This window comes from Penicillium argentinense, assembly GCF_028826775.1.
Source record: "Penicillium argentinense strain IBT 30761 chromosome Unknown utg000004l_segment0_segment0, whole genome shotgun sequence".
Lineage (NCBI taxonomy): Eukaryota > Fungi > Ascomycota > Eurotiomycetes > Eurotiales > Aspergillaceae > Penicillium > Penicillium argentinense.
Window position 1 is genome coordinate 4,597,011 of NW_026622663.1, and position 20,612 is coordinate 4,617,622.

General features: G+C 51.0%; 6 protein-coding genes across 6 annotated transcripts; 5 read left to right on the forward strand and 1 right to left on the reverse strand.

Annotated features, from left to right (window-relative positions):
* Positions 1-91: 91 nt before the first annotated feature.
* On the forward strand, positions 92-1,420 carry N7532_004641 (THUMP domain-containing protein; the record flags this gene model as incomplete). Its single annotated transcript, XM_056617135.1, has 6 exons — positions 92-151; positions 245-361; positions 470-644; positions 744-958; positions 1,084-1,224; positions 1,286-1,420. 6 exons carry the CDS (start codon positions 92-94, stop codon positions 1,418-1,420), a joined length of 843 nt encoding a protein of 280 aa, XP_056477492.1.
* Positions 1,421-2,827: 1,407 nt separating this feature from the next.
* On the forward strand, positions 2,828-3,970 carry N7532_004642 (phosphotransferase family protein; the record flags this gene model as incomplete). Its single annotated transcript, XM_056617136.1, has 2 exons — positions 2,828-3,750; positions 3,838-3,970. 2 exons carry the CDS (start codon positions 2,828-2,830, stop codon positions 3,968-3,970), a joined length of 1,056 nt encoding a protein of 351 aa, XP_056477493.1.
* A 2,844-nt stretch (positions 3,971-6,814) lies between these two features.
* N7532_004643 (uncharacterized protein) lies at positions 6,815-10,105 on the forward strand (the record flags this gene model as incomplete). The annotated part of the gene is made up of 6 exons (XM_056617137.1): positions 6,815-6,901; positions 6,970-7,309; positions 7,369-9,499; positions 9,550-9,671; positions 9,726-10,004; positions 10,080-10,105. 6 exons carry the CDS (start codon positions 6,815-6,817, stop codon positions 10,103-10,105), a joined length of 2,985 nt encoding a protein of 994 aa, XP_056477494.1.
* Positions 10,106-11,123: 1,018 nt separating this feature from the next.
* On the forward strand, positions 11,124-12,044 carry N7532_004644 (uncharacterized protein; the record flags this gene model as incomplete). Its single annotated transcript, XM_056617138.1, has 1 exon — positions 11,124-12,044. One exon carries the CDS (start codon positions 11,124-11,126, stop codon positions 12,042-12,044), a length of 921 nt encoding a protein of 306 aa, XP_056477495.1.
* Positions 12,045-15,359: 3,315 nt separating this feature from the next.
* asf1 (nucleosome assembly factor ASF1) lies at positions 15,360-16,389 on the reverse strand (the record flags this gene model as incomplete). The annotated part of the gene is made up of 4 exons (XM_056617139.1): positions 15,360-15,756; positions 15,820-16,128; positions 16,183-16,222; positions 16,281-16,389. 4 exons carry the CDS (start codon positions 16,387-16,389, stop codon positions 15,360-15,362), a joined length of 855 nt encoding a protein of 284 aa, XP_056477496.1.
* A 499-nt stretch (positions 16,390-16,888) lies between these two features.
* rna14 (cleavage polyadenylation factor subunit RNA14) lies at positions 16,889-20,112 on the forward strand (the record flags this gene model as incomplete). Its single annotated transcript, XM_056617140.1, has 2 exons — positions 16,889-17,737; positions 17,809-20,112. The coding sequence occupies 2 exons, from the start codon at positions 16,889-16,891 to the stop codon at positions 20,110-20,112; spliced, it is 3,153 nt and encodes a 1,050-aa protein (XP_056477497.1).
* Positions 20,113-20,612: the final 500 nt, after the last annotated feature.

The window sequence follows — 20,612 nt, forward strand, 5'->3', positions numbered from 1 at the left end:
GATTGCCCGCTAATCCGAAACGGGCGACCACACAAATCTCCGCGGTCAGCGGCATCCACTCGACAGGAACCTCTAGAATCTAGAGCTTCCCATGGCGGGTGACGCAAAGCGCAGTATGGCACAGAATGCAGATGCCTCCAAGCGGCGCAAGGTATGTGTTCCTCCGTCGTCAGACAGCCATCCGCTTTCCTGTCGGAACCTGCCGATGCCCACTCGAATGGCATGTTCCTAATCGAATCTCCAGGGTCCGCCGCCGAAGCAGCGCATCAACATCGATGCTGGTGATGCGGGTGTCTTTGTAACTTGCGACATGGGCAAGGAAGGCAAATGCAAGGCCGAGGTCCTGGATATCTTTTCCCAGGTAAATTTGATCCTGTAGAGAAACATCAGAAGACGAAATGAAACGAAGATGCACTCCACACCCGCTTTCGTGCCTCGATGGTTGACGTGCTAATTCTGTCATACTCAGATCATCGAAGATTCGGGCATCAAGCCCCAAGGAAATGTCGATGGGGATGGCGGTGAAGACTCTGATGATGGCGACATCGAGGCCCAAATCCAACGAGAGCTCGCTGGCCTGCAACCCACCAAGGACAAGACCAAAAAGCGTCCCGTAGAAGTCACTCGCCTGGATATGCCCTGTGGTGCGTTCTATAATTCTCCGGAATCTCCAAGCCACAAGGCTTGAGGCCTCACTGACGCAAGCTCATCTAACGCTGATGCTGATGCTCAATGTCTCCCAGTTCTGTTTGCACGGCTGGACAAGTCCATTGACCCCGTGCAACTGGTCCACCGGATGTGTACCGAAGCACAGGCCAATCAAGACACGAAGAAGAGCCGATGGATTAAGCGCATGACCCCAGTCACCTCGGTCAGGAAGACCCTGAGCGTGGACCTCGAAGCGTTTATCAAAGAGATCCTCAAGCCGCATTTCCATTCGGGAGGAGGTCCGAAGAAGGTGGGTCATTCTCTGTCAGCAAGATGCCCGAGCTTCACAAACAGTCCAAAATCCCGCACCTGGCCAAGAAAAGAAACGAGAGCCTTGTTCGGAACGATTGCTAATCTCACTGTTATTCGACTAAGTTTGCTATTCGGCCTACGTTGCGGGGAAATAAGAAGTTCAACCGGGATGAAATCATCAAGACCATTGCCGACATCGTGGGCCCGGAGCACTCCGTCGACTTGAGCAATTATGACCTGGCGATTTTGTTCGAGGTTTCTCAGGTAAGCATCAAGGAACATCAAATCCCATAATGGACGCCCGTTGTTTGCTAACAACGAGCAGAATGTGGTAGGAATGAGTGTGGTTCAAGGTGACTATGACAGGTTAAAAAGATACAACCTGGCCGAGATCTACAATCCTTCTCCAAAGGGCATGGAAACTCCGAAGAGAACCAAGACTGCTGCTGAGGACACCTAGCATGGAGACCGCTGCTGCACCCATCCGTCGACTAGTTCCCGTTAGATTGGCTCGTTATCGCTTCAGGATTAGAAACTCGAAGCTCACTGGTGGCAACGAAGAGATGATTTTATGGATATTACATGAAAGAAAATACATGAAAATGCCTCCCGCTAGCAGCCACCTCGACCGATCTCCTATCTGGGGCGAGATCACTGATGCAGTCGCAACTTGAAGTGCACCCACTTGGGAGGATTATTGGACAATGTTTGTTGACCAGTTACCCAATATGACTAGACGACGGCTCAGGTACAAATCCGTTCGGCCCCACCAGTAGGGTTCTGGACTTGTTGATACATCCGGTGGATATCTACGGAGCTTTCTTACCCGCGATGGATGATAGCTCGGGCCAGGGTCTTCCTATTTGTACGCTCTCTTCGTTTCATCGTCGAAGCGATTGGCACACGCCAATACGTCAAGCCCGGGGCTTGCATACGCTTTCCGGGAACAACAGACTTCGAGAGCCACTTTTCTAAAGAGATCCAGCAATCAGAAGTGAATTCCTGGCCGCAGATGAGGGGCACCAAAATAGGGTGATGACGGGAATGGGTCCTGCAGAACAAATCGAAGGCCGGGCGGGCTTCGATGGGTATCTAGATTTGCCCAAATTTCCCTATTGGGGCGTGTCGAGCAGTTCTCCCAGCGGATCCACCTACATTTCGGTAAGACGCGCCCGTGATTGGCGGCCCACCGGTGCTCGGATGTCCGCCTCGCTGAGAGCGGGATCCTTAGGCGAGCCGGCCTCTCGCGTGTTATGCGTTCGGGCGTTTCGAACAGACCGATGGTCTTGCTCGCTCCTCCGAAATCATCGTAGGCCGCCGCAAAAGCCTTGCGTCCGTGGGATGGTTGGTATTGTTCTATGGAAAACAAAAACGATAGACGAGTCGGTGGATCTGCCTGCAAGCCTCGGTCTACTCTATACCTACTACGTGTAGTGCAGGCGGAAGATACCAGTCGAGCCGTCGCCCCGTATCTCGCGTAGCTGAACCTACAGTAGGCTGTCGTATGGCGTAGCTCCTCCGCGATTCTGGGTCGGAAAGGGCCTGTGGTCCCTTTTCCAAACACTCGAGGGTTACGTGGGCATGCAACGATGGCGGTCTGGTGGCTCTCCTGGCCCTGTCATTGCTTTTCTTTTGCCTCTGCGATGGAGACGGCGGTGGGCTCCTCATGACTCGGAGGCTATGCTGGCTCCTCTGAACTGCCCCATAATGTTTTTCGGGGTCCAGTAAATCCTCGGAATGGGAGGCCTGGCCGACGGTCCACTTGCTGATCGAGCAGTCAAATGGTGACGGTGTCCACGATCCCTGACACCCTTGCCCTTCCCCCCAAAATTACTTACTAGTAACCTCTCACCAGGTACATATCAAAATGCGTCGTTCTAATATGCGAACACTGGCACATACACACCCTACTCTGGTGCCCCTCAAGGCACCCAACATGGTTTCCACCCACAAGACCATACAGCCACCTGAGCTAGACGAGTACCAGCGACTAGATGCAATTCTCTCCTTATTATATCCCTCCACGGTGAATTTGCAACGTTCACAAGTTATTTTTGGTCACATTCATTCGCTACGTCTCCTCACACTTTCCAACGGAGCTCGGTTGCTCTTGAAAACGTCTCCTGTCGCCGGCACACCCCTTCTTCGGCACGAACGATTTTTCCTCGAAACTGAAGCTCGCTTTCTCGCCCTGTTAGGCCAGAGCGCAAATCCTTGCGTTCCTCAACTTTATCACTATGACCCTGAGGGAAGTTTACTCGGTTCTGCCTACTTGGTACGGCAATATGTGAAGGGGACAAGTTTATTGGAATTGCAAAGTCGAATCACTCCTGAGCAACGAAATGATGTCGACCGCCATCTGGGCTTCTTGGCTAGCACTATTGCCCAGAATGTCGCTCCGGCATTTGGTTCCCTTCAGCAGGTTGCTGTCAGGGCTGGGAAGCGCTCCTGGCGAGACGCGTTCTGTGCCTTGTTTGAAAGTGTGCTCCGCGACGCCGAGGATATGTTTATCAATCTGCCGTACGCTGAAATTCGAGACGAAATGAGCCGTTTGGAGTCGGCGTTGGAAGAAGTGATGTTTCCACGTCTGGTGGTCGTTGGATTTGGCCGGCCCTCCCATGTGCTCCTTGATGAGAGGTCAAAACAGTTGTCGGGGGTGGTCGACTTCAGCAGTGCACTTTGGGGTGATATCCTGATGGCGGAGATCTTTGAGAGCCCCGCGCCCGCTGTGCTTGAAGGCGCCGGCATGCCTTTGGGTCGGACGAAAGGGGAAGATATTCGGTTGCTGATGTAGGTGTCGCAGCCCAACCCATACTGATATTAAAATCATCCTTTCCATCAATGGATCATATGATGCTAACTAGACCACTCAACCAGGTACTCTGCCTACCGATTGGTTTCCCAGATCACAGTGCAATACTATCGGAATCTAGACGAGCCAAAAGAGTTTGATGCACGACGACGCTTGACAGCCACGATTGCCAAAATGGGAGCCATGGACCCGGTATAGACGTGAATAACAATGCAGCACTCTCCATGGATGTGCAGCCCGGCCAATTCTTATGATACCCTCTTCAACTCAGCTCATTAAATATTCATTAGCGACAGCATTTAAATTTGGCCTTCGAATTTAGCATTTCTAATGAGTCGTTCTGAGCGGTGTCTCTCAAGGCACCATTCCGAGACAGAATCTCACAGGTGTTTGGTGTAGATACTCAAGAGCTATTGGCTCCTAAGCCTGCTCATGCAAGAAAATATTCTCAAGATTTATTCTTGAGAATACCCTCTACAGACAGAAGTGCTCACGAGAGGACTTGCTTGTGTGGAAGACATGCATTAGACGGGATGCATCCTGCGAGTCCATCAAGGACCATTTATACTTCCCCTTCTTAAGACCAAGTAAACCTCTCTACCTTTTGTGAAAGCTCATCGCGACGAGGTTAGCGCCTCTCTTTATGTTATTTTGTGTGCTGCTAGGGTAATGAGGTAGAGACAATCTGAGGACCGACCCCTGAAAGGGTCACACCAAGTTCAGGGTAGGTTCAACTGACCAGCCAAATAGCAGTCGTCTGTCTGAGAACAATGCTGGGAATTCGGGAATTCCGCCAGACTATAGGGTTGGTTTATATCCTACTTTCGCACCTCCGAGACGAGCTATATGCTTACAAATTAAACGTCCTTTCTAATATCAATCCCTCGATTCTCGTCATCCCGTACCGCCCCTGGCTCACTACTGGGAATCAAATGATACCAGAACCTCCTGTTCGAAACTAGCGAATCACCTTGATGGGTCTTCTAGTATAGTACTATGTATAGTTTATATGTCGTCTATGCAAGTGACCATAGGGCCCGGGCGCGTAGAGAAACGCACCACATTCGGGCAATTTCTATGCATATTGTCGGTATCAGTGGAGAATTAGTTTTGTAAGGGATGGTCAGATTGTATCATTGTAACTTAGCCAAGAGTCTTAGTCATGCTCGGTCGCATACAAATTTGTGAGAACGAACATAACCAATGCAGATGACAAGGTATCTATGATTCGTCCAGGTGATTGGGTCTACAGTAAAGCGGTACCGACAATAATTTGTCGCAAGTGCCACTAAATACTTAGGGTAGTCCGCCTGTTGATCGCAGTCATTTTGGTCCCATTGAGGACTCCAATCCGGTCGAAACCCTGTAAATGACTGAGACATTCCGCCGTTTTGCGTCACCGTCTCAAGGCGACAGGATTGGCGGAAATGAAGTCTAGCTCGCGTTCGGAACAGGGTTAGATAGTGCAAGCAGAGAGCACAGTGCGCTAGTATTCGAGTATGCCGCGTCGCCAACCCATCCCTTAAAAAAGGACGAAAGAGATATCCCCGTCCACCAAGATTTGTTGAGGCTGCCTACGACGGCGAGACAATTGCATGCAGGCCAACAATTGCACGCAGTGAAAGGTAGCCAAATTGAGCGTAGGAGTGTCGCGAATACACACTCTCAAGCAGACCCGACAGCCACAGCTGAAAACTTGAGGGATTTCCCAGTCAATGGATCCGTTCGTACACACGTCGGCGGAGAAAGTGCTCAAGGTGAGAGGCGTTTAGCTGAAACAGGGGGCGGATGCCGTGTGAGTCGGGAATACGGTATCATTTCAGGGCGGCGAGGTTGTCGGAGCACGTTGGGCGAGAGGGAAGTGTTACAAATCGAAGGCGAGGACGTCGAGCGACGCACCGAGTTATATAGTTGCGCCAGTCGGAGGCTAGGAGGCGGTGGAGGCTGGCAATTACCGATTCGAGGAAAGCGGCAGCCGCCAAACCCGATCGAGGGGGCGCCGAATCCGGCGCCGTCGGCACAAATGGTAGTTGTACTCAAAATAAGAACTTACATGAATAGTTCTCAAATCTCTTTGAAATATAATTAATAGAACGGCATCTAATTAAATAATATTGTAGAGAGAATAGCCCAGTTGGTTGGTGTCAGGTGACTAGGTGGTAGGCAAGAGGGACTTAGAAAGCGTATTGACGGCTTTGTGATGCGTATTGTGACATTCTCATAGACACAAGATTAATGCTCAAGGGACTCAAGCGTATCGCTTTCTGGGCAAGGTCCCATACTCGTAGGTTGACCGCTCATTATAGCCCAGTTATGCGCACGATTCTGCCAGGCATCTAGTAATGATCTCAGGTGACTTTCCCTTGACAATATATATTGTAATCTTTAAAGCTAAAAAATCACACTATTATTCAGCTTAATAGGCTTCTAAAAGACTAGCAAGTTAAAGTCTCTCTAAATAGCTATACTTTAGATAAAATCAGTATCAAATAGCTTTTAAATCCTCTGGATATTACATATTTTACTTTTCTTAAATAAATCTTGTTGTCAGCCAGGCGAGCAGCCCCAAAATATAGCGGCTGCCAGGATGTTGGCCATTCAATTACCTGGTGCCCTAATAGTCCGTTCTTTGAATTAATAGTGTTTTGGTGGCTTTATCTACTTTTAAATATTTAGTAGTTGGTTAGACGGCCCACTCGCTTGGGCACTACGTAGTTCGGCATGTGATTCACAGTGTTGAAGTTGAATGTGGTCTGATGACGTTGTTTGCGATGACATCGGAGATCGGAGTCGGGATACTTGCCGCATGTTCATCAGAGAGGAGCCATACAGTAGCATCTGCACGTGTTGCATGTAAGTATTTCGATCCCTTTGTTCGCTGTACAGGGATGCTGGCAGGGGCACGGCTTTGCCGTCGTAGGGCGGAAGCGGGGCGGCTCCGGTTTAGCCTCTCCGCCATGTCGTCAGCTAACATTCCCGCAAGAGCTCCATCACTTTTTCCCTTTCCTCCTGCCAGAGTCTCCTACCCCAAGCCAGCAGGAGATGGCGCAGTTCCTACGAGGCAAACAGGCTGGTATCCAGCGCGACCTGTCCGAAGGCCTGGCCGCGGACTTCTTCCAGCTCGACGACGTTCGTTCTTGGCACTCCAGGCATCCTTTTTTTTGCGATCGCGAACTGACTCTGACTTGGCCTCGCAGTTTGAACGATGTGGTGTGAATTCACAGATTAGCGCCGTCGCGTACGACCCCGTCCAATCCCTCCTTGCCATCGGCACCAGCGATACCCAGTTCGGCAGCGGCCAGATATACGTCTATGGTCAACGGCGAGTGTTGGTAACTTTTCAGTTCCCACGGAAAGCCTCAGCCAGGTTCATTCAGTTTTGCGGTGATAAACTCGTCAGCGTCGACTCCAAGAACGAGATCAGCATATACTCGCTTGAAACGAGGCGCGTGGTAACCTCGTATGCGCCTCCGGGACAGGCTACAGCCCTTGCAACGGACCCGAGTCTCGACTACGCATTTATCGGCCTCTCAAATGGTGGGTTGGACAATGAATGAGGCGAGAGAATGATCAGATAGCTAACGAGTAAATAATAGGCGAGGTCATCGCGTACGATCTCGACCGCGAATCCTTAACTGCGTACAAGATTCCGAACCTATGGCTGGATGTGAACCCTCGAGCACGGCTATTCCCCGTGGTGTCGCTTGCATTCTCGAGCCGCGATATCGGCAAGATCCTTATTGGATATCCTGAGGGAGCTGTCACCTTTTCATTCAAGCAAAATGTTGCGCAGAAGTATTTCATCTACGAAGTTCCTGTCGGGGCCCCGGGCGGAGACCCCGAAGCCCCCGCGGCTGGCGTGCGCAGGCCCAAGATGACCGACGCTATTTGGCATCCTAATGGGATCTTCATCTTGACCGTCCATGAAGACACCAGCTTAGTCCTCTGGGACTCGAAGGATGGTCGCAAGCTCCAGGCCCGCACCCTCCAAGCTACAAATGTTGATCAGCCAGGGGGCTCGAGACCATCCGGACCAGATGGAGAGACTAGCGGACCCAAAGAACCCATAATAAAGGTGACATGGTGCGCCAAAGAAAATCCCGATGACACTGGGCTCCTTGTTGCGGGTGGCCGACATGTTGGCGCTCCGAATAAGGGTCTTACTTTCTTGGATATAGGACCAACTCCCAATTACTCGACATCTTCCTGGCAAGTCCTCTCTAGTTATTTTGAAAGGACTCGCCGACATATGAATTTGTCGATTCCTCCAGGGGCAAGGGCGATCAACTTCTGCCTGATTCCCCGCTCTTCTCCCTACTTTGCGGGCGCTCATGATCCAATTGCTTTGCTTGTAGTCCTCTCTTCAGGAGAACTGGTCACGATGAGTTTCCCAAGCGGACACGCCATTACGCCGACCAATATGCTCCATCCGTTCCTTTCCTTCGTTCACCCTTTTGTGAACAAAGTCACTCTCACACCAGTCGATCGCACAGTCTGGCTCGGGTTGCGGGAACGTCGCATGCAAGGTCCGAAGTTCATAATTGGAGGTGCGGAGGCCAAGAACCCGCTGAAGCGGTTTGAGAACCGGAATATAATTACCACTGCTCATGCAGATGGAACTATCCGTCTTTGGGATGCTGGTCATGACGATGAAATCGAGAATGGAGACGCCATCCAAGTGGATTTGGCTCGAGCCGTGGGTCGAGTCAACAATGTTGAAGTAACTGAAATGTCTCTGGCCAGTGGGTCGGGTGAGCTTTCTGTTGGCCTTCGAACTGGAGAGCTTGTCATATTCAGATGGGGCAATAATGCATCGCAAGGCCGGGAAGAGCCTGTCGGCACGAACCAGCCCGGGAAACTGACTCCGATTTCCCACAGGACAGATCCGGGTCTCAAGGCAGGCCTTGTGCCCGTGACTCTACTGGATATGCAACAAGGACCTGTGACAGCCTTGAAGCACAGCCCGGTAGGATTTGTGGCTGCTGGATTTGAGGGTGGCAGTTTGGCCATTATTGACTTGCGTGGCCCGGCAATCATTCACACTGCTCACCTATCCGATTTCGCAAAGGCAAACAAGCGGAGTAGTTTCCTGAAGAAAAGTGCATCGGAGGAGCCTCCGGCTGATTGGCCTACGTTCATCGAATTCGGTGTTATGACATTGGAAGGCGAAGACTACTCAAGCATTTGCTGCTTCGTTGGCACAAACCGAGGAAACGTGGCAACATTCAAAGTCCTGCCGGCGTCTAATGGTGCCTACACGGCTGCATTTGCGGGAGTCACGAACGTGGAAGATAAAATCACCAACCTTATTCCCATTGACGCTGATTCTGGTGGTAATGCCCTAGCCACACCCAACGCGGTTGGCGGATTGAGAACCGGTACTAAGGTCAACGGCGTTGTCGTTGCGGTTACCCCGTCCAGCTGCAGAATTTTCAAACCCCCAACGTCCAAGGGTGCTCACAAGACCTGGGACGACTACTTTGTCGATTCTTCAGCGATTGTCAGGACTGAGGGACGTGGTTACAGCCTGGTTTGTCTCTGTGGGGATGGCAATGCTCGCGCATTCTCTATCCCGGCACTTAGGGAGATTGGATGCTCCAAAATTGGGCAGATTGCCGATATGCGGCGACTCTCCGAAGCATGTATTACTCCTACGGGTAGCGTGATGACATGGACTGGCCCGTCTGAAATTGGAATGTTCAACGTCTGGGGAGTTGGTCATCAAATGTATGATTCCAACGCTTTTTCGGTTGGAACCTTGCTAATCAATTTTGCAGGAGCCCATCTCAAGATCGACTATATGATCCTGCAAAGGTGACACCCGCACGCCCAACGATTACCAACATCCAGTGGATCTCGGGTACTCAATATATCTCCCCGCAAGATATGGACATTCTGAGTAAGTGGTCTGTGATCTATACCTATAGCCTGCAGCGTCTGATAACGAATACAGTCGGTGGCCCCGACCGTCCGCCATCTAAGCGCATGATCGAACAGATGAAGCTAGACGAGCAACAGCGACGGCAAGCGCTGCGAGAAGGCCGTGCACCGCCTCCAGCACCAGGCAACGAGGAGAGCTATTGGTCATCCATGACGCGTGGTATCCAGGAACGCACAGAACGCCTCGGAATTGCAGGCGATACGATGGACCGATTAGAGGAAAACAGCAGCAGTTTTGCTAGCGATGTGGGTAAATACGTCCAGAGCCAAAAGAGGAAAGCTGTCTTTGGTGGTAAGTGATCGTCTCGTCTCGCGAGAGCTCCCGTGTCCCCCACTCCCCTTGCATACCTGACTGACCGACTTTTAGCACTGGGCTCCAAATTCGGGCTTTAGAGTTGGTGAAATTCTTTTTCTGCGAGTGATGACTTAGACGAGATACACAATTAAAGCTTTTCTGTTCCACATTGCCGTTAATTGTGCCAATGTGCAACTCTACCTGGCGTACATCAATTTTCACTCCATTCCTTCGTTTCAGGGCATTTCTTCCGCCCACTGAGTAGAGGGGTGAACATGGCTGAGCACAATATGTTTCCCATTATCCCGAGAGATCCTCCGCTGTCCACATACTAAAAAAACAATGAGACTTAGCCACGGGCAAATCGTCGTCCCTTTATGCATTGGGGACCAAGCTTGGTGGAGATCGACCAACATACACTACTGAACGGAGCGTATACAAGGGCTCTCCGTAAGACACGGCCGGCCTGGAGAAGGGACAACTTCTCAGGTAGCGCGAAACGAGGATGTAAACCCTCGCAGGGTGTGGTGTACGATGGCAGTCACTACGACAGGGCTAAGGCCTGTCAAAAGACTGTCTGTATCGCCCGGGAGGACGGATGTGACCGAGACTTCATCTCCTTCCTCGAGCGGTGGATTACTCAGGTTAGGGTAAGAGAGGCTAACGCTAGAGGCTATTTTGGGAACGCCGGTTTGACTATTGCAGAGTCCAATAATTGCTTTTGGCGGCACCATTTCATTGAAAGAGTCACTTTGGAGCCTGAAAAGCTGCTATCTATGCGGATGCATTCGTTATAGGTCGTAAGATCGCAATCTACTCTTCCCAGTGGCTGAAGCTGCTGACAGCAGTACTGTATTATCATCAGCTATGCTGCTGCAATGCTCCAATCTAGACGGGGAAATTGTGTTGGCTCGCGCTTTACTTATTTAGGTGTTCGGGTTCGGGTTCGGGTTCGGGTTCGTGTCGGGCCGGTCCCGTATCAGACTCACGTCGACCCGGGTTCCGAGAAGGTGCGGATTATTAGAAGAGCATATCCGTTCCCGGAATCGAATTATCTCATAGACAAATCTTGTTATTATCATTGACTCTGCCTTCTTCCTGTCATTTACGGGGAAAATGCTTGTTCTTATCGCCGGCATTACGGGAAAGCTCGGAAAACACCTGGCTCGCGCAGCTTTGCAACGCGGCGGTTTTCGAGTGAGGGGCCTAGGACGGCACCCTGAAAATCTGGATCCCACAATCGCGTTGCAACTGGAATCCTTCGTGACTTGCCGATCCCACGACGATATCGCCGCCCTGAACAGGGCGGTCGAATCTGTCGATGCAGTGGTATGTGCCTACAAACCGGATCCAGTGCTCAACCTTGAAGGGCATCTGCTCCTACTACGTGCTGCTGAGCAGGCTGGGATTAAGATTTTCCATGCATCTTCGTGGAATGCTGATTGGCGACTATTCGGCTGGGGAGAGTTTGAGCATTACGACACGCACATTGCGTTCCAGCGCCACGTCGAAATGACATCTTCCATAAAGCCAGTATACGTCTTTACTGGAATGTTCGGGGAGTACCTGTTCAGTCCGGCGGGTCCTGGAATGTTCTCAAAAGAAGAATCTGGGGCAGCTAGCGTGCAAATCTGGAATAAGGGAGACGCGAAGTGGGCTTGGACGTCTATGAAGGACGCGGCGGAATTCAGTATCGACCTGTTGACCAGGAATGACGTAAAGGAGGGGGCTGGGGGGTATTTTGCTGTGAAATCAGGAGAAATCAGTTCCCATGATATCGCGAGGGCGTACGAAAACGTCACAGGTTTTAAAGTGGATGTGATATACGTTGGGCATCTGGATAGCCTGGATCAGCAAGTTCAGCAGGCACGTCAAGACCATGGTCCCAGCGAGTACAAAAAATACCTCCCCCTGGAATTGCAGTTGTTCGGATACAGGGGAAAATTTGAACTGCAGAACGCCGAGACCATCGTTAATGGAAGACGCACGATTAGCCTGGAAGATTTGCTGCGCGGTAACCCTGAAATTGCACATTGACAGTTTGAGTCTGTCGACAAGATAGGGGGGGAGAACGCAGACCGCGGCAGTTTTATGAACCGTTTAGTGGAGAAAAATTCTAGAAACCAGCGTGCTGATATATGCAAAGCTCTTTTGCTTAACAGGCAAAAGTCAACATATAGTCAAATCTTTTTGTTTCGCCCTCTTGTATCGTAGTGAATACAATTTGAAGATTGTTCATTCCATGCACTTTCATCGTCACGTTTAACTGGAGCCAGAAAGTCCGGTTTGTCGGACGATTATTGATGGAACGTGGAACAATTTCTAACAACTATGACCTCGGAATTAGGTGAAGGGCACTACACATAGCGTCTATCCGCGGCCCTAGAAACCGGGGCGGGGATATATAAGAGCGTTAGTTTCTAGAGAATAGGCATTTCAGGTCGGTAGATATTATCATCGTTTAAAAGAGTATAGATTATTCCCCTAAGGCAGAAGTTATCACCGATGAGTCAAGTAACATGTTCGTATTAGCTTCACCAAAAGGTGTCATAAAGTGTTAAATAAAGAGAGCTGTAGCTATTAGGCTGAATTTTGTGATAGGCAGGTTCATAAGTAGTCTAAAGGTAACCAAGGTCATGTGATTCGCTCGCAGTTCGCAATTCCTAGTACAGAAAAAGACCCTAGACTGTCGCTTGTGGGAATAGCAAAGAGTCAGTCACTTCGCCAGATTCTCGAGCCTTCTCGGACTTCGGTTTTTAACGTAATTCCCGTCCCGAGTGGCCCACCCGGCCGTGTGGCCCACCACGCTCACTATAATAATAATTTCAAAGCAGATTTTGACCACCAAAACGCTGGTATAAATTTAAATATAGCTATTTTTACACTGATTTATCTTATGGCCTATCTCTCTACACCCACTACACCTCGGCGGGGCCCTCTGCGTGGCCTGCAGAGTCTTAATAGCCTCTGTAGGCTCAGTGTGCTGTATAGCCTCCGCCGGTGTTTCTCGCTCCTCAGCTAATGCCTGAACCTCTTGAATGGTTAATCCGCCTTCGTCTGGTATCTGGCGTCTGGACTTATCAGATTTTTTGCTTTTTTTCTCAAGCGCAGCGCGAAGGGTAGCGTTTGCCTTCCTTAGAAGTATTTCCCTATGAAGAGAGCCTGCATAGCCTTTGAACACCTGTTCAAGCTCGGATTTTAACGGGCTTTGAGGGCTTCTTGATCGTCGTTTGAGGCGGGCCTTGATCGAAGATGCCTGTTTCTGAAGCTGTTTGGTGGTTTATGGTGTTTTCGGGCTGAAAACGCTAGATCTGCTGCTAGGCCGGCTGCTAGGTGGTGAAGGCGTATAAAGCAATATATTTAGCTTTTCAAGCACTCGCTCTGCGTTGGTAGGCACTAGACCTGCTGCGGCGAAGCTATTTTGAATAATCGCTGGCTTATAGGCCTCCGCACGCGCATAAGGATATGCTGCTAGAAAATCTAGCTTGTCGATGTGGTTATATCCCACACGCTCTTGATTCTCTATGATGCGACCGTATGCGCTTTAGCACTGCAAAACACCCAATATCAAGCGGTTGTAGGAGATGAGATGAATGAGGAGGCATGCAAAGTGGAATAATGTTGTTTTCACTGCAGACTTGGTCGAATTGAGGCGTAAGATGGCTGCCATGGCCGTCAAGAATCAATAAGCGATATTTGCCACGTGCACGCGTGGTAGTAGCTGGTATGAATAGTTTTTGAAGCCATCGAAGGCCTATCTCATCTGTAGTCCAGCCGTTTTGACTAACTTCGAAGCGCCAATCGGATGGAAGGTCATCAAACCACCCTTGTATAAAATTTTTGGCTTTAAAAATGACGCATGGCGGTAGACCATAGCCACACGCGCTAATTGACTCGATAACTGTTACCCATTCACGATTTCCCGGTTGTAGTAGCGCGCGGCGGCCATAGAGGTCAGCGCGTGTGACTACTTTAGCAGTAGCTATTAGTCCCATAGCGAAGCCAGTCTCGTCAAAATTATATATATCCTCTGGTAGTATACCGTGTTCGGTAATCACGCGTTGAACGGTGGCGAACCATGCGCGCAAGGCCTTCGGATCTTCGTTTTTGGCACGTTGATATTTATATCGCCGTGACTATCGCGTACGAAGGGCTGGCTGGCGACTAACGAAGCTTGATGCCCAATTTTTGCCGACCGTGGATACAGTACTATCCCCAGCTTCCCGAGAAGGAGATTGGCCATATCTCGAACAGTAGAAGGCCTGGGCGCTGCACCACGTGCATCTAGATCTAATATCCACTGCACAAGCGAAACCTCTTCTGTTTGGGTCAATTTATGGCCGCTGGAGCGTGTATCCCCGCGAAATCGCTGGCCAACGAGTCGGCGGCGAAGGGTCGTACGAGGTATACGAAATCGCTCTGCGATATCGCGTATAGAGTCAGTAGAGCCATTTTTAACGTCTTTAATAACTAGGAGGATCCTGCCCTCCTGCTCAATAGATTTTGCGAGGATTGAGCACGTTTTGGAGGCATGGTGAGTGTTTGAAGAGGGAAGATGGTCATACGGGCGCGTCTTAGCGCGTAGTGGGCCACATGGCCGGGTGGGCCACTCGGGCGGGAATCACGCTATGCGACCGAGCATGACTAAGACTCTTGGCTAAGTTACAATAATACAATCTGACCATCCCTTACAACACTGATTCTCCACTGATACCGACAATAATAAATAATTACATCGGATCATATTCCAATCACGTGATGTAACGATGACGAAGATCATGGTAAAATGAACGCTTAAAATGGCGTCGAATGTAGCCGTTTTTGGCGATCAATTTACTGTCACTTAGCGTTGGGGTGTAATAAAGCGTGAAAGAGATGTCGGATAAAGGGTGTTGCTACAGTAATTTGACAAAAGATACCTACAAACAGGAATAATCAAAGAAAAGTAAACAAAATTTAATGTCACGTATCGCCAAAGCCAGCTTGCAGGGGTTTCAGTGCGCTCAATCTCAGGAACGGTCCAGGCATTCTTAGACGCCGATCTGAACCCTGCTGGTCGGCCCCAGGCCACTGAGAGCAGATTTCAACCATGATTGAAGCATCCAGAAAGAACCCCCTACATACTCAGGGAACTGGTTGTATTATCTACAATTTACGAGTGGAACATTTTGTAGTCTGGATTGTATTTCGTAGACCATTTCGTAGACCCTGGTCAACGCCACGTTGAAAAAGGGTATAAGCAGAAAGCTGGCCCAGGTGTCATAAACATAGCGTACTGGTTGTCATGAAGAACATTGAGAATGAAAATGGAACATCAAACGGATACGGGAAACAGCCGCGGCGGCCTAGATCTTAGTGCACCATCACCTCGGGTTGGGCCTGGTGAGAAGGCTTGCTGGCAGGGTCATCCTTTTGCTCGGAGTCATCACCCATTTCGACATCCTCGTCACCACCCTCCTCTTCATCAAGCTCGTCGTCGTCATCATCATCGCTGTCTTCCTCGAGATCCTCACTGCCAGCATCGGACTCGTCATCATCTTCCTTTCCAGCAGTAGCATCACCGCCCTCCATGTCATGATCCTCGCCCTCAGGCTCGCCCTCGCCTTGTTTGTTGGCATCCTCGAGTTCCTTAACGAGGGCGGCTTCGAGTTCACGCTCCTCGGCACCGTAGGTATTGCTATCATCGTCCAAGTTATCGGCCTCGGGCTGATCAGGCGGGTACTCGGCCGGGGCAGACTCCTCGGAATCCCTAGAGTCAATTATTAGTGGGTCTGTTTGGTAAACAAACAAGGGGTGGAAGTTGAAGTCTTACCATTTAATAGCAAATCGGGTCACACGGGGCTTCTCAGCCAGGACATTGCGGCGAATACGCTCAATAATAGGCTTCGCAGGGGGCTCAGCAGCCAGCTCCTCCGAGTCATACTCGTTGTTAACGTAGTAACCGACACGGACGAACTCGCGGCCGTCATAGCTGCAGGTGAGGAGGATGACAGTGACGCCGAGGATCTCAGATGCAGGAATGTGCTTCAGGTCGGGCGCATCGGCCTCGAAAATGAACTTGTTCACTCCGACCGGGATGGGGCCGACGAGGAGAGAGTCGAGTTCCTGATCATACTCGGAGCTGGACGAAGTCAGTTGCACGATCTTGCAAAGGGGTTCGGCGGGGTAGACTTACGAAGTGGCGGAACCGACATAAGTCAGCTTCCATTCCAGATCTAAGAGAAATGGTCAGTAAATGAACGCGACAAAGCGGTTCAATTGATCTGGGCATACCCTTCTGGAGCTGCTCCAGGCACTCGAAGGTGATCTCGAACTGATAAGAGTCGGTGAAGGCGGCAGGGTTGTTGAGGATTTTCACCCCAAGAAGCGAAACAACGGACATTTTGAGTATGTGTATGCGTGTATGTACGTTGGATGTGGTTTGGAGAAGCGTGGGAGGAAAAGGAGAATTTATAGGGTCAAAGCTGCGAATCCGGGGGAGGGAAAAAGAAACAAACAGTTTCACCGCAAGGAATGCGAAGGAGACTGTCGAGCACCGCCGGCAGGCTTAACGCGAGGAGCCCACCCTGAGGCATCCCGAGACGCCCTCGCGTCCCTTGCGGGCGCGCCTTCACCGCCCGGGTCACGTGGGAAGATGCCGACCCGAGTCTGCAGCTGCAGTGAAGCTGCGAGTTTCCAGAGCGACGAGCTTCATATCCACTCAAAGGCCGGAGTTGGAGCCGCTCCTCGAGATTATTCACTGGCCCCGCCTGCTGGTGGTTCCCCTATACATATACTGCCCCTCCCCCACGTATTGGACTTTGCTTCTTCACCTTCCTCGTTCTCCGTTCACCTAACCTTTCTTCTCATTGTTCGCAAGCTCACCACAGATCCGGCCAGCCATGGCTGACGACGCCGAGGAAGCCTTCTTCCAGTCGCAATCCATGAACAAAGACTTTGAAGCTTCCGCTGCGCCCGAGAACCAACTCGCAGCGGATGCCGACGATGACGAATATGATCACTCGAACACACTGGACGATCAACCCGAGGCTTCGGATCCCGACGCCCAACTGAACCAAGCTTCCGCCGAAATGTCCGCTGCCAATCCTCCTGACACCTCAGACATGGCGACCGGTGTCGACAGCGACACCAAAGATCCTTCCGTGGCCACCCCACCCGCTGAGTCTCAAACGTCCACGCCTGTACCACCTGCGGACGCACCGGCACAGTCTCGGCCCCGAACGATTGGGGGATTTGACGTCGACAGCCAGGATGAAGATTATGGCGAAGACGAAGAAGCGGACTATGAGCCGCCGGCAGTGCTGGAAGTTGATGTCTCAAATGCCATGTCCCAAGAGCCAAGTTCAGGAAATGCCAATCAAAACACTTTCCCTGATGTATCGTCGCAGGCGACGGTGCAGGGCTCTGCAAACGTGCCAGATGTTTCCAATAGTTCTTATTCTTCTGTTCCTCCCTCAAATATTGATCCGTCTACTGCTCAAGCTCAGTGGGCTTCGCACGAAGCAAGCCTGCAGAACAGTATCGCTCCTACTCCTGTACCTGGCTCTCCTTCCACCACAAAGGGTCGCCTGCCTCATGACCATGTGGGAATCTTGCAAGACCGCGTGAGCGAAGATCCTCGGGGAGACACTGCGGCCTGGCTGGAACTCATCGCGGAGCACCGAAGCCGCAATCGAATCGACAGCGCGCGGGAGGTCTATGAGCAATTCGTGGCAGTGTTCCCTATGGCGGTACGTTTTCTCACTTTACATTGAATTCCCCTCTCCCCTGTCTGATCGACGCTTATATTGACGATTGACAGGCCGACCAATGGCAGGCATATGCTGCGATGGAGTCTGACTTGAATGAGCTTTGGAGATTGGAACAAATCTTCAGCCGAACCCTTTTCGTGCTCCCCAGTGTCAGACTTTGGTCGTATTATCTTGATTATGTCCGCCGCAAGAACCCTTTGACGACGGATGACAGCGAAAAGGCCCGGCGAACTATCAATGGCGCCTACAATCTCGCGCTCGACTACGTTGGTGTCGATAAGGACAGTGGTAACATCTGGTCCGACTATGTTGAGTTTATCCGTTCGGGCCCTGGTCATGTTGGAGGCTCTGGATGGCAAGATCAGCAAAAAATGGACCTACTGAGGAAGGCTTATCAAAAGGCCATCGGTGTCCCCATGCAGTCTGTGAACGCTCTGTGGAAAGAGTACGATCAGTTTGAGATGGGTCTCAACAAACTTACCGGCCGAAAGTTCCTGCAAGAGCAATCGCCGTCATATATGACCGCACGCAGCTCCTACATCGAATTGCAGAACATCACACGGGAACTGATCCGCACTACTGTTCCTCGCCTACCTCCCGTTCCGGGATCCGAAGGTGACGTTGAATTCGCTCAACAGGTGGACGTTTGGAAACGTTGGATTGCCTGGGAGAAAGGAGATCCGCTGGTCCTCAAAGACGAGGACGCTGCTGCCTTCAAGGCCCGCGTCGTCTACGTGTACAAGCAAGCTCTTATGGCTCTCCGCTTCTTGCCTGAGATCTGGTTTGAAGCTGCCGACTTTTGCTTCTTAAACGACATGGAAAAGGAAGGCAATGCTTTCTTGACCCAAGGAATCGAGGCGAACCCCGAAAGTTGCCTGCTTGCCTTCAAACAAGCCGATCGCCTCGAAGTCACGTCGAGTTCCGAGCAGGACTCTTATAAGCGAGCAGGCATAGTTCGGGCCCCTTATGACAAGTTGCTGGATTCTCTTTACGGCCTGATCAACAAGGCCCAAACTCAAGAGACGAATGATGTTTCGCGGATTGAAGAAACCTTCGCAAAGGAGAACCCAGATTACAACCTGGCACAAAATGACGATGATGACGATTTTCAGGGCGAACTCAAGAAGAAGCAAGCAGCTAAGCAGGCACAAATCGACGCTGTACGCAACGCCCACTCTATCCAGATCACGGCTCTTTCCAAAATCATCTCTCATGCCTGGATTGCATTGATGCGTGCTATGCGCCGCGTCCGGGGCAAGGGCACACCAACCGACGATCTTGGATCTCGTTTGATCTTCTCAGAGGCCAGAAAACGTGGCCGAATCACCAGCGATGTCTACATTGCGAGCGCTCTGATCGAGTACCATTGTTACAAGGACGGTGCGGCAACCAAGATCTTTGAACGTGGCTCAAAGCTATTCCCCGAAGATGAACAGTTCGCCCTTGAATACCTGAAGCATCTGATCGACATCAACGACATTGTCAATGCGAGAGCCGTATTTGAGATGACTGTCCAACGGCTGGTATCCAAGGCAAAGACTCTGCACAAAGCCAAACCCATTTTTGCCTTTCTACACGAATACGAGTCTCAGTACGGCGATTTGGTTCAGGTAATCAACCTGGAGACCAGAATGCGCGAGCTGTGGCCTGAAGACACCTCGCTGGAGAAGTTTTCGCATCGCTACATCACTCCCTCATTTGACCCCATTTCGGTGCGACCCATTCTCTCGCCTACGCAAACCCGGCCCAAATATCAGTATTCCGACGCCGCAGCTGAAGCTCTGACTTCCCCTGCGCCTGGACAATTCAACCCACCCTTGAGTTCGCCCAAGCGGCCCTATCCCGGTGACGACTTTGACTACGACTCTGATCGACCCCGCAAGTTTGCTCGAGCAGACTCTCCTCTCAGGAGTACTCAGGGTCGTCGCGTTGACCAACAGAAGCGGGCCCCGCATTTGAACGGTCAAGCCCACTCTCAGTACAAACCGCAAGGATCTCCGGCCCCTCTGCCTCGGGCGGTGGTTGAGCTCCTCAGCAAGATTCCGCATGCTTCCGCCTACAACATCTGCCGCTTGTCCCCGGAAAAGATGATCGATCTTATCCGCAACACGGCCATTCCGGCGAGCACTGCTGAGATCCCACTTCCGGCCAATGTGCGAAACCTCGGTGCAGCCCAGGCTGCGAACCCACAAGGAGGTAAGTTCAACGTTTGGTCCTTTTCGTACTTGATCGGGTGGTTTTCCCCGCCGTCCAGCGTCCTGCGTTCAAACTCCACGCACTCAAATCCCATGTCCTCAAAATGCCAGAACCCAAGTCCTCGGGATTCCCGGCCTTACTGTTCTGCTTCTCGTTAATGGAAGCAAGTGCTAACGACGACGTCTACGTGTCAGGTACCTACCGCTGAGCCTTTCCTCTTCATTTCTTGCGTCCTCAGGGTCAGCACCTCTTTGCTTTTCTTCTATTTCTTCTTTTTTCCATAGTGTATTATCTCATCCCTTCACTCATACCTCTCGATTTACTTTTTGCGGCGCACAAATTGTGATTTCTATCTGACGATATCCTCTTTGCCCACCGGAGCCTGTGTTTTGAGAAGGGATGGGACCGAGGACCTCCTGTGATCTAGAATCCGTTGCATCTGCTGGGCGTCGGTCGGTCTGCTTGAAATTGGGCATCGGTTTCCTTGCGATTTTGTTGTTCTTTTTCTTCTTCCTCTGAGTGGCCGAGCACGCGTTTCATTCCATTCTCATTTTCTTTCCCCCTTGACGTTCCCCCGTGAACAGTTCTCAAAGCACAGTGCAGATAGCCTTCTAGCGAAATGCAACGAACCCATGCCGGGTTTGCTTGGCTAAATTCT